The sequence below is a fragment of the Plectropomus leopardus genome, chromosome 12 (assembly GCF_008729295.1).
Source record: "Plectropomus leopardus isolate mb chromosome 12, YSFRI_Pleo_2.0, whole genome shotgun sequence".
NCBI lineage: Eukaryota > Metazoa > Chordata > Actinopteri > Perciformes > Serranidae > Plectropomus > Plectropomus leopardus.
This window is the reverse complement of record NC_056474.1, coordinates 28261104-28274557: the sequence shown is the minus strand read 5'-3', so window position 1 is coordinate 28274557 and position 13454 is coordinate 28261104. Positions and strand designations below refer to the sequence as shown.

The 13454-nt window shown below is 40.0% G+C and overlaps 1 protein-coding gene across 1 annotated transcript in view; it reads right to left on the bottom strand.

Annotated features, from left to right (window-relative positions):
• The window catches only part of pappa2 (pappalysin 2), a 99493-nt gene that overhangs the window by 43859 nt on the left and 42180 nt on the right, over window positions 1-13454 (bottom strand). The window contains exons 12-14 of the mRNA XM_042497715.1: window positions 11719-11847; window positions 11526-11611; window positions 4332-4528 (exon numbers count right to left, since the gene is read on the bottom strand). Coding sequence (XP_042353649.1) covers window positions 4332-4528; window positions 11526-11611; window positions 11719-11847 — 412 coding nt within the window. The remainder of the gene's footprint in view (window positions 1-4331; window positions 4529-11525; window positions 11612-11718; window positions 11848-13454) is intronic.

The window sequence follows — 13454 nt, the reverse complement described above, 5'->3', positions numbered from 1 at the left end:
ATGGTTGGAATACACCCTATAGAATATGCCTTATGTTTCGGCAACAACAGCTCATGGCAACCGACACCGTGACATCAGCAAATGTAAATACTGGCACAGATGGTCAGGATTAGGCAACAAGGGCACACTGTAATATCTGAAAAGTTGATCTTTTTTAAAATAATCTTGGAAACCGATTGCCTTGAAAAGGGAAAGTTAATATAACTATCAATTTTAATTTCTTTACTTTATATCTAATTGTTACATTTACTCAAAATTAAGCTGAATTTACTGACTTTTGGGAAGTTGTTGCAACTCAAAAATACAACTTAAAAAAATTACCTTGTTCCTTCTAAGTGTTAGCAACTTCAGTAAACCAAGTTAGTCTGATTTAACTTGATCATGACAAATAGGATTTTGCCAATGATGAAGTTAGGAGATCTGCGAGTGTTTGTTTAAGAATATACAAATATGACTGGCTAGTTTTCAACCATCGGAATACAGATATAAAGCAAAGTAAACTTGGTTCACTGAAGTTGCTAAAACTTTAAAAGACTGATTTATTTAAACTCGACAGAGATATGAAGCAATAGTTATATTTACTGACATTTTTTGAGTAATAAGTAATTGGTTTCCTTTGTGTTTTTAAGTAAAATCATCTTTTCTGATTTTTACAGTGCATGGGTGGTAAGGATTGGGTAAAAGAGGCACATGTTAAGGTGTAGGAAAAAAACCCTCATTCAGGCAGGAAGCGAACACTGAAAAATCTGGGGTTTGTTGGACCCATCCACCGCCCCTCTTGGCTGTCTTCGTGCCCCTTATAATAACTGGCAGCATTTCAAGATGATGCCGTTCTGTGGGGTATCATACAGAAGCGACAGGTTTCATATGGCTGTGTTCTCAAAAGATGCCACCCGTCCGCATATCAGGCTTCTATAAGGCAATGAATAATAACACTACAACCGGTTCTGTTGGTGTCCATGTTTTCAACTGAAGCCATCCAGGGGCATATCATGCGGACGCAAAAGGTGGCTCTTAGCATGGGGATTATACGCCAAAGCACTGTCGAAGCGGCAATATTTGACGACTTCGGACTAAGAACGGGCTGCTATTCTGATTTTATGATATATAATTGTCAGTAATCTTGTTTCTAATCCATAACATTAACCATAATCTTAAATGATCTTGTCCAAAAGGTAACCTGACTTTAGCTGACCTTTAATTGTGACAAGTACTTTGCATTAGAACTGTATCCCACTGGTTGTACTGGCACACAGTCTAATTTGTGGCTTCATCACATATTCCACATCATGAACCCTCCACAACAGAAGGTTCATTTAATCCGAATTACAGGTTTTGCGCTAATATCATAAAATTAATGGCCTTATTTTGAGCTTTGAGAAGAACCCAAATTCTATAGTAGTTAAACATTTGACAGGTCATGCTGCCTTTAAACATGACACTTTGATTTGTTTTGTTTATTGCACCTTTCTTTGTATGGACACTGTAGCACGAAAAATCCTGGGAGGTTTGCCAGTTCTGAGACACTGGAACCAGTTAGTCTGTAACCACCAATCCTCCCATGATAAAAGTGGCTTAAATCATGTTCTTCACCCAGCTGAGCAGAAGTTACTCTGCATCTGACCTACTGTCTAGAGGAGCGAGGGTGATGAGAGCATGTTTCTAAAACTGTGACGTAATTTGGAAGCTATGTGGGGTATCGTGTAATTGCAGACATTTTATGGGAGCTGGAAAATGATGGGGTTTTTTTGTTTTTTTTTAATAAAGTTGTAAAAGAAAAAAGGGAGCTGTGCTTTCATACAAAGCTCTGCCAAGGTGTCCTCCAAAGTTATGTTCAAAGTGCTTCCTCTTTAGGCTCATCCTTACCAGTCGCTGCTCAGCTTCCATCTCTCAAAACAGAGATACTTTTACAGTAACCAATGATGCACTGACTCATCACAGGCTTGCCATTTGATTCTGTCGTGTAAATTACTGTGACCTGAAGAATCACCTTGCTAAACCACTTTTCTTCAAATTTGCTTGTCTCGAGTATGTAAAAACAAGGCTCTTCCCTCATAGAAAAACTCTGGACTCATGAATATTTTGATTGTTCAGAAAATTAGAATGATGTAAGCGAAGCAAATATGGACTGACAGAGGCAACGAGAGCAATCAATAAAGAGAAAAAGAAAGAAACTGAAATTTTGATACTTGTCTTTATACTTTGGGAAATATCTGCTTGAGCAGAACTACTGAGTCTTGTGTATAACTGTTGTTTGTATAACCAGTGGTTGGAATATTGATTTTCAGAGCAGACTGTTGCAATACAGCTTCCAGAACTCCAATCAGTAAGTGAGGCAGGAATTATACTCCCTCTTGAACTGCACATGGGTTGTATTGATTTTAACAGAATTTACTGTATCCACAATCCATTACAAGTCCTGAAACTCACATGAATAATCCAAAAATGTCCCTCCTTTTTCTGGTGTGTTTGGTTTTCAATATTTCTGGAAGTAATCTGTTGTGATTTACGGTAGTAGAATAGCTCTGCATCAGGGCTTGCAAAGCTCTGCAGCAAAACCATCTTTCTCTTGAAGTCTAGTAGTTTGCCGTTAGTAGAAAATAAGGTGCAATCTAAGTAACAACCATTCATCCATCGACTTCAAAATTGGCAGGTGTATTGCTGAGAACTGAAGGAAGTGCAGTGTTGAGTGTAAGCTCTTGAGATCTATAGGACATATTAGTTAGCAATGTGTTATGTACCTACTGTGTAGTGTATTTAGAGGCAACCCCAATAAACTGTTCACCGCTGAAAAGCTCGCTCTCCATTGCTTGCCACAATAAATTCAAGAAACGAGCCCTCAGGAACAGTGCTGTGCTTTGAAGCCAATTTGACATAGTGGCCAAACCGCAGAATTACAAATTCTGAGTATGTCATATAATTCCAAAGGATCCATTGAATATACCCCAGTGTGAAAGAGATGTCTACAAACCTCACGAAATGACTCGTTTCACCGTAGGGATTTGATCCATTTGGTCCAATTTGGAAAGTCTAGAAGAGCTGTTGGACTGTATCATTTTATCCCCATTCAAGTTAGCGGAGAGCTTAACTGTATATTAGCAGCTCGGTTGTTGGAAGTCTCACGTGCACTTGCTCTATGATTCCCACCATGTGGGAGATCCAGATAATTTTATACTCAGGAAGTGGAACTTCTTTTTGGCTTCAAGCAACTTTCATAGGAAAGAACTGGGCCCCATCTCAAATTTGGTATCCACTTCTTTATACATCCATCCATTGCTCTACAGTTCATTCAACAACAGACAAGAAAGTGAGACCTATGAGCCTGAATATGTTACACTGTAGCAAATTCAAACAATGTAAGCATCAATGATGTTCAGAATGAATACTTTTATGCCCCCAACCAGCCTGGTTCCAAAGAGTTAGCTGTTAGCAAATTATATAGCCACAGCCTCAGGGGCTGAAAAATGAGCGCAACATGGAAGTGCCAATGAATGCTGTTCTTTGAATGGATATTTGAGTCTGGCTCCAAAACAGAGTAAATCCCTATGGACTCAGAAGACAAAATGCCCAACTTTACTTTTACAGCCTGGTACAAAAAAACAGTTTTGGTTCTGATAGCTAATTTTTACAGGGGATGAATTTCTATATAATTCACCTGATTACATTTTTCTAAGGCTTAATGTTATGTATAATTAAGGTCAGGCCACTTTGATAGCACCACCCTCTCACCCAAATATGGCCACCTCTAGCTCCAAAAAAACAAGATGGCAACAGCCAAAATGCCGAACTTGAGGCTTCAAAACGGGAGTCTGCAAAGCAACATGTGAAGTTACAGTTGCAATATCTTTTATTTTTACAGTCTATATAAATTATGCATAAACTCAAGCATTGCTAGGGGATGCAATAATGTACAAGGTACAAGGTAGATTGATTAGGTTTTTTTTTTTAAATATAGTAAAAAAAAAATACATAAGAATTTGTACTCGATCCTGCTACGTCTTTGGAGTTGAAGAAAAAGCATTATGTCATGCCAGGTGCATTGCTGAGAACCCAAAGAAGCGTGTTTTGGCATACAAGGTTGTTGTAAGAGCAGTTTACAAGACAGGTGCAAGCAACAATACCTGAGTCCAAGCAATTGGGGCAATTATATCAAGCCTATTGTACTATCCAGTAGAAAAATAATACAGAGATTGATACATTCTTTAGTTGTTTGAGATGCAGCCAGCTGTTAACATTTTTGCCCTAGAGTTTAGGATTTCCACAATGGTCTCCGCAGAGAGTTAATTGTCATCTGGAAGTCATTTATGTGCCCCGTGGTTTTTACTTCATACCTTGGTAAGTGATGGCTCCCCAGTGACAGCATGGGCGGGACAGCGGTTGAGGTCCTGGTGAGAAGCGGTGGCGGTGGATGCCCACTGGTCTGTGTAGCCCAAAGGTGTGAAGTAACCACAGTCCTGAACACTAGAGCCCCGCTCAAACTCCTCGCACACACCGTCACCGTCAAAAACATAACACTGGCTGGGTTCGCCTTGGGAGATGGAGAGGAGAATGAGACAGGAGGATTTATGAAAAGATATAAAACCTGGTTTCTTAATCTGGCAGGGTGTGCACTCATCCCCCACTGTTAGACTCCCATCCAAATCTATCTGTCAGTGAACCAAATCTGAGCAAGTCTATTTCGTATTTTCATTGGCCGCTTTTCATGTTAGCCGCGTCAACTCAACCATACCTGACTCTCTCCGCTGTCAACAGTCTGTAAATTATGGACCAAAATGAACTTTGACTTCAATTAATTATTGAAGATCACAATCGTTTTGCAATGTTAATAGGCAGAAAGAGAACCTAATATGTGACTTGGCCTGTGAGTTCAATCCCAAAAGCACCTCAATGGGCCATGGGTATCTAAGTAACAACAGCAGCATTATGTGTTACAGAGAACTGTCAAAGCAATGATCAAATACGGTTCCAAGTCTAGTAGAAAATAAAAATACAGACAGGATTGCTTTTGCTATTATTGTATCTGCTAATAAATTTTGAATTTTGTTTTATTTTTTTAACAACTCAACTTTAATCAGCTCTCAAAAGTTCAATAACAGTAAGCAATGGGGAAATAAATCCGTAAAAGCCTGTCCATGTAAGTGGAAAGTAACGCCAGAGTAGTAAAACTTAATCTCATGCAACATGAAACACATTTTTTTATGGCATTTTGTCATTACTGGACATTTCACAATAAAATGTTTATCGTCGACCACTTGATTCTGAGGGTGTTGATGGACAAATATGCTCCGTCGCAGATGTTTCCGCATGACTGAATTCATTTTGAGAGAGAATATTGGGAATTACATTTTTTATGGTTTCCACTGAATTACATAATTGTTAAAATGCCATCCCACAAAGACTACTTGCCAACTTTTAAGACTTTTCATGGTATATGAAGATATGTTATGTGTTACAAAGGATTTCCACCACATCTCATGGTCTCCACTAGTGAATGGAGGTTGCTCATTTGTCATGGATACAGATCAGCGAGATGCAAAAGTGCATTTTACTGTTTGACAGTAAACATCTTTAAGTTTATTTGGTTCTGTCTTGATCAAAATTGTGTTTTGAAGAAGACAATAACTTTCATGATTATGTTTTCATGTACTTTTTTGCAGTGGCGCCTCCAGAAAGTTTGATAGGGGTAGCCATATGGCGCCACTTCTTTGGGTGGCACACCCAAACCAAAAGCCATAACTGAATTATAGGAATTCGATTATACTATTGAAATATATAGGATAGTTGAAAACTATGTCGACAAAACCCAGCATTTTTTAATTTATTATTTTTGTGTATACCTTAGGCGATTCATTGTTCTTCCAATAGGCTGGTTGTACTGGTTCCTTAAACAGACAAATATACAATTTTAATTTAAAGGACCTCATTGATTGGAAGACACAAAGCATTTACTGGGAGCATCCCTTTTCAAGTTTAGAGATTTGTGGGTACCTAAGGGACTCATTTTCATCCCGATATCTCACACGAGTTGTTCCATTGCCAAAATTTTGCCTGAATGTAAAGCATGACTTACACCCTTTCCCTGACAAGCTATGTCAACTTAGTTGGTATCAATGGATGCTTTATGTTGTCTTATTTTAGAAAATGCCACTGTCACTATGTTGATAAATGAGCATGCCAATGGCTCTTTAAGATAGTAATGTCTGCCTCTACTAAGCCCCTTACCTATGGCACATACAACTACTAGTATCCACTAACATTTGGCTGTTGTATGTATTGGGAAAGGTTTTAATTGGCAGTCATGACCGGCCGGATCAAATGACTCTGCAATAGTCACGGGCATTTATCTGCTCCAGCTCCAATTGATAGCAATGGACAGTTAAAACCCGGGTGACTGGTGATCGTGTCAATTTTAGCCCATTAACTAGTGAGATGCAATACCTTCACATACCGTCTGCCCGTGTATTGCTCAAACATCGCTCCAAATAAATCTGCACCAAGTTTGAAAGAAAGACTGAACAAGTAAGACATTTATAAAAGAAGTAACCATCATTACATTTTCACTGGCCTCCATGCTGCTTTTTACTGCTTTCTAACTTGCTTTCCGGCCTGTCTGTGAATGTGACACACTAGGTAATAAGACACAGAGCTGCGGACTTCTGCAGAGCTGGGGATACAGCTCTGCTCTACTGGCAAAGGAAGGGGAAAGGAAGTCTATCCTATTCTAGTGGGTTTTCCCATCTTTAAAATCCCACATAGAAGTGCTCATTTTGGTGGAAAGGGGGTATGGGGGGCCAGCAGTTGTGTCAGGGTGCCCCCACCCCCCTTCAGGAGCAAGACTGTTTGGTTTTTTTTGCTTAATATTGTTTCATTTAGTGTAAGCTATCTTGCAACAATGTTCTCAGTCTGACTGTTCAGAGATAGAAAAATCTCAAAGATGCTTTAAGATTTTGTTAGAAGGTTAAAAAATACATGTATATTATAGTAAAGACCACATGAGCTGTGCTCCTTAGCCATCAGGTCTTGCTGTTTTTCTGAGCAAAAGTGCATATGAATCTTTGGCTTTACTTGGGATGTAATTGATGATATTTGAATTATAGCAGGAGAAAAAAATAGGCTAAATTTTCCACAACACTGTTGCTCCTTAGCCATGAGCAATGAATACATGGAAACAAAGTAAGCGTATTGACAAACTATGCTGCAGGAGAGTATCAGAGACAGTGGGAAGTATGAGATGAACAACAGCTTGTAATGCAGCAGCTATTCATAAAAAAGGGCGGAAAACATCAATACACTTCAGAAGTTTGGCCTCATTAACATCTGGACAGCTGCAGAAGTTAGACAGACAGAGCTGTGTCAGAGAGTCAGCGCCGCACAATTGGCTTCAATTAGTCGACGGAAACATGTTTCTGATAAAAGGCAAATTGGGCCTAAACAATTCAATGCCATATTGTCACCCCGAGTTCATTTGGCAAAGCTACACTGAGTGAACTCAGCCGACACCACACCCCTGCTTTGAAAACACCTGTGAAAATGATTAAGTCTTTTTAATTCCAAGTCTGTCTATTTATCAAGCCTCACAAAAGAGGACAACTTGACAATCGTTGACTTAACTATTAAGGCCATCTGTTTTTTATTTAAAGTTTGCATGCTGTAATCATATTGTGCAATTTAACCTTTATTTAATCAGGCAGTTAAAAAAAAAAGAAACCATAAAAAAAATAAATAATAATCTGAAAGCGGCAATTCTTTAACAAACGCAGCTTGTCCATAGCTTGCCTGTGACGCGATGACTGTAAAAGCAGTTTGTGTGGTTGCCGCCGAACTATAATCAATTCTATAAACACAGCAGAGCAAGACATTCTGGTGTAGCTGGAGTTAACAGGCAAATGTGGCAAGAAAACCCAAACAAATATTCTGGCCATGACTAAGAAGTACAACTGAATAATTGGTTTTAAGTGTTGCAATTTGTAAAAAGTTGTTTTTGCCAAATTGTTTTCCTTCCTAGTCATGATGTCTTTTATTGTAAAACAAGAGATGTAATAGCTTCAGTCACGACATGGCTAGTCCTGGTGGGAGAGGAACGGGGGGGATTGGTCTCCGCTTGTTTCCCCCTGACAAATAAATTGACTGGATGATGGAAATTTTAGCCCCGTAACAAGCTCTCGTAACACAAACCCTTTCACCACACATGACTAACTACAGTACCATCCAGCTGCTGGTGGAAACAACACATGGCCTAAAAAGGAAACTAACACACTTCATCATCTAAACCAAGCTGTCAGGTCATCTTGGCATTTTTATGGAATACTGATGAAATCACCATAAAGTTGGTTAAAATAAAAGCTATTCTCATTCAACTTAGCTTCTGATGTCTGAGGAGCATTCGGGGCGAACACTCCTCTATACAGAGGATGAATTTAAGGCCTATGGAGGAACACCACACGCCACAACAGTAGAGCTGATTTCTAGTGTCATTGTGGCTAATGCCTGTTCTCATCCAGCCCGAGTCTCTCAATGAGAAACATAGACAATCGCAGACACATGGACGTGTTGCCTCGCGATTTATACGAGGCTGTTAGGAGAGACGTAGCAATATAACACAGTATTATGTATTTATTTATACACACACACACACACACACACATATATATATATATATATATATATATATATATATATATATATATATATAAATATAAAGAAAAAAGCTCTAGTAATTTTAGAATTAAAATTTAGTTACAGATAAAAATATGACAAAATATATAAAATACATTTTGGGGGATTAGCATTTTTTAAGGTCATTTTATTTATTTACTTTCTTTCGTTCTCTTTCTGTTTTTGATTTATACTTTTTTAAAGATTATTTTTTAGGCTTTTCAGCTTTATTTGAAAGGACAGATGATTAGAAAGAAAAGGGGTGAGGGAGGGGAAGAGATGCAGGAAAAGGCCATGCTTGGATCTGAACCCATGGCTGCTGCAGCAAGGACACAGCCTTTGTACCTGGGGCACCCGCTCTACTAGGTGAACTACTAGGCGCCCTGATTTTTACTCCTTTTTTTGCATATTTTTCAGATAATTTTCTTGTAACTTTTTATTACTTTTTTTTTATTTCTGTATATATTCTGCTAATTTTTGGGTTATGTATTGTCAAGTTGCTCTTTAAGATGCCTTCTCCTCATATATTTGAAAAAACCCAATTTGTTCAGGTTTCAAAGGGTTTAATGTGTGTTCGGGGATATATAAGTGTGGGTAAGTATGTACACATGAATTAACAGACAATTCTAACCATGTTACATGATCAAATCATACATGAGGCTCCTGTTCTCCATGCTGTGTGTCTGGCTTTACTCCACCACATTACACTATTCAGAGGTCAAGGTCAGAAAACACATGTTGACAGAGGTAGTCTTCAACCTTCTGCTTACAATGGAGTGTTTTGGGTAAACTCCCCTCCATGTCGTGCTGTGAGGCTTCTGTTGTGGCCTGTCTGCATGCTTCAGACTGGGCGAGGGCGCAGACACAAAGTACTGTTGTCCTGTGGTGGGATCACAAACGATCGGGGCACTCTCTGTGGCTTCTTTGTTTGTCTTTTGCCATGTTATGTTGTGTGTTTTTGGTCCTTTTTACTGCTTCTTTAACCACCTGGCCCAGGGTTGACTGAGCAACATTCAGCCCCAGTCTCATGGGTGAAACTTTATATGGGATTTATATACAAAAGGATTGCATATTTTTTTTAATATTTTGCAAAGACTTGTCACAAGGATGGTCTGTAGATCAGTACATGGCAATTACTGTTATTCTATACACATAATGGAGAAGTGGACATTAGCTGTGAACTTTAGGGAGCTGTATAGGACATTCAGTGCATTAAAAAAGCAGCAAAGCCCTCTGCATAAAGTTGAGTAATGGAGCATAAAGTCATGCTCCCTCTGTGTGTGTTTTAATCTGAGCTTCTCTGTTTGTTGTGGTCGACAGTCCAGCCATGCGTGCACATTGGTGCATGTGAATCCCTGGCACTGATACACCAGTTACTGCTGACATCTGGATAGCATTGTTGTGGAAGCGTAGTGACCACCCCAGTTCCACCTGGTCAACACCGTTAGCTCTGTCAAGACTCTTCTTGTTGTTTTGTAGCAGTGTTCGCACTTGTTAGTCCTGCTAGCCGCCAGCTAGGCCACCTCCATGTTGAGAGCCGTGTGCAGACAATCTGAATCAGACTCTGAATATCATATAAAGCTCCCGTAAAGATCCCGAGAGTGCTTGTGTCAGCACTGATCCAGCGTTACTCTAAACTGTAAAGCTCTTTATGTTTAATTGGATACAGATTGGAGGGAAAAATATAAATTAGATCAAAACCTGAGTAAAACAGAGCCTTAGGGTCAGAATTAAAGAGCCGTAACAGGTGAATCTGTTTTCAGTAACTAAATCTTGAACACCCACCAAGATGTTTTCTTGCAGCCACATAACTCACTGAGCTACAAAGCAGCTCTTTCATAATGTTTCTCGTCTCACGATAAATCTCTGGTTGTTAATTCTAAGAACAAATCATGCATTCTTGCCTAAACCTCAACAAACGTTAACCTGGCCTAAACTCTAACCACAGTCGCTCTTTCCTAATTCTAAGCTTCTCGTTGGGATTTTTTTTTTTTTTTTTTTTAAACTTTGCCAAGAAAGGACAAGAAATAATGAAACCCACCATCCCCCTTCGCATGATTAGATTCTGGCGGTCAGACCTACAAGGTGGCCTCTGATCACTTTGCTATGGTGTCATTGTACAACAATTGTCAGAAGCAACGGCTTTCACAGCTGGTTATGATCTCTCTCGCTGGGGAGAGCTGGCTGACTGTGCAGATGTGATTGTTATAATAAAAAACGTATTACTTTCTTTCGATACAGCATATCAGATATAATGAAAAATGGCATCAATGACTAAACAACAACTGTTACTGGGAGCTGATTTTTGCGTGTCCAAACCAATACACTTCGTTTATCAATATTCCCAAGCCTGTATCGATTGCTTGAAATCTTATAAAGGCCCAAACTTATTTAATAAAGCAAACACGCCTGACATGTGTTTTGAGACTGAACAGTTAGTGCTGAAAAGTGTTTTTCTGGTGTTTCTCTGCCAGCCTGAATGTCAAAACGCTTCAGATTTCTAAACAAGACTTAGCAAAGCAAAAACTTGGTTTTTCACCCTTCGGTTCATCTGTTTCCTCTTACGTTGCGGCGTTGCTACATTAATGGTTTGTGGAATGAGTTCAAGCCAGAAGCTTTTATGTCTTGTAAATTAAATTTGATTGTCTTGAATTTTTTTTTTCTTATTACTGCTGCATGCACAAATGAGAGATTTCAGCTCTTTCACACTAAAACTTTATATGGTGTTCATGTTTCGCATGTATGAGAGGGCAGAGTTGGTGGGATTGATGTGTGACAATAAAAAAAAAGTGTTGCCTCACATGCTTTTGGTTTCAAACTGCATGTGTGTGAACCAAAGATGGGGTATCTTAAAAATGGGACTCACTCACCGTTACAGTTAAAGCCTGTCTCCTTGTTACATTTCTTCGAGCAGCCGTCACCATCCAGCAGATTACTGTCGTCACACTCCTCTGTCCTGCACAGAGAGAAGCAGAAGCATCATTATGACATTCATTTCCCATGTCCTCTACATTTTTCAACATGTAATTACACATGCTGAAACATGGGCGGAAGTGCACAGACCCCTGTACGAGGCCGTCTCCACAGTAGGACTGGCCGTGGGTGTAGAGGAGCGGCAAGGAGGGATTGCTGAGGAGACCGTCTGCTTCCACTTGGACTGTGTACTCGTACTGGACTCCCTGCCTCACAGAGCTGGAGAGGAGAGGAGAGGAGAGGAGAGGAGAGGTAAAAAAAAAAAGGACAAGCGAGGAGGAAAGAAAAGAGAGGCAGAGAGAATGAGAAAAGAGGAGTAGAGGAGAAGAGGGGTGAGTGGAGGAAAGAGAGGAGGAGAGAGAAGAAGAAGATAGCAGAGGAGAGGAGACAGGAAGAGAGAAGAGAAGAGGACAGTAGGGAGACAAGAGAAGAGAGGAGGGGAGAGCGAAGGAAAGGAGAGAAGATGCGAAATGTCAAGAGTGGAGGAAAGGACAGAGTGTCATAAAGGAGAACAGGACAGCGAAAGGAGAGGAGAGGAGAGGAGAGGAGAGGAGAGGTAAAAAAAAAGGACAGCAGAGGAAAGAGAGGCAGAGAGAATGAGAAGAGAGAGAAGGGGGAGGAGGGGAAAGTAAGGCAAAGAAGAGAGGAGGGGACAGGAGAGCAGAGGAGAGGAGACAGGGAAAGAGAAGAGGACATACAGACAGACAGAGATGAGAGAGGGGAGTGGAGGAAAGGAGAGAAGATAAGATATGTCAAGAGCGGAGGAAAGAAGAGAGTGGAGAGAGAAGAGAAGAGGAAGGAGGAGAGGAGAGGAAAAACAGTTTTGTGATTGTTTTAATAGTGAAAATAAATACTGGCATAATAAAGTTCAAAAGGGAGGTTAGTTGTGTTCTTGCGAGGAGCAGTGGGAGAGATTTCTCCTGCTCTGTGGTACAAACTGATCATATAATCTTTGATAGCGATGACTCATTCACTACCTGACAAACCCTGAAAGAATGATTGCTGTTGTTAGTGCCAGTGTGGTGCAGTCACCGCGTACTGTGTGCCATGGAGAGAGGAAGCGTTGTATTTGCCTGCCAACAAATCAATTCTGCATCCCTCCTGATGGATTCTGCAAGCGCTGGCTCATGGGATCGCAGCAACAAACTTGCACTCAGAGTGGCTTGTATCTGTAACCTTGCAGTATCCTGTGACCTTTATGCCACGCAGCAGGAAGTGTGTGTAAGGACGATATCTTGGCTCCAGTGTCGGGACTATTGATCTGTTTTGGTGGTGTGCGTCTATAAAAAGAGCCTCCTCCCTGCGCTTCAGTGCCCGCCTGGTGCGAGAGTTAACCCGGGGACGTACAAATCTCTCAGTATGTCTGCCTTCTTCTGACTCTACAATTTCCTTTATTAATTATGGATCAGAGAAGGAAATGACGAATTCCCTGTTTATCTGTATCTATGTTTTGATATACATGTATGCTCGGATCTCTCCCTCTCTCCTCTCAGAGACCTCTTCATGATAATTATGGTGAGGCTTAGGTCATCCTTTCCCCTTTCCCTATTTGCACTCCACACTTCCTCCCGACATGCCCAATTGCCTCTTAAACTGTAAACTTAATTAACAAAAATCATTAAGCAATTAAGTTTTTTTTAGACTGCGCTAACGTACTTCCAAGAAAACGTCCTTTAAATCTACATGTTGGTACAAAAAAATGTGTGTTAACTAAATAGCTACAATTACTCATGTGCCAGTAGTGTAGCATAAGTAATAGTTTGGAAACACTGAGTGTGGAGATGTAATCTGAGGACACAAGATGCTTTTGTACACAATTGACATTT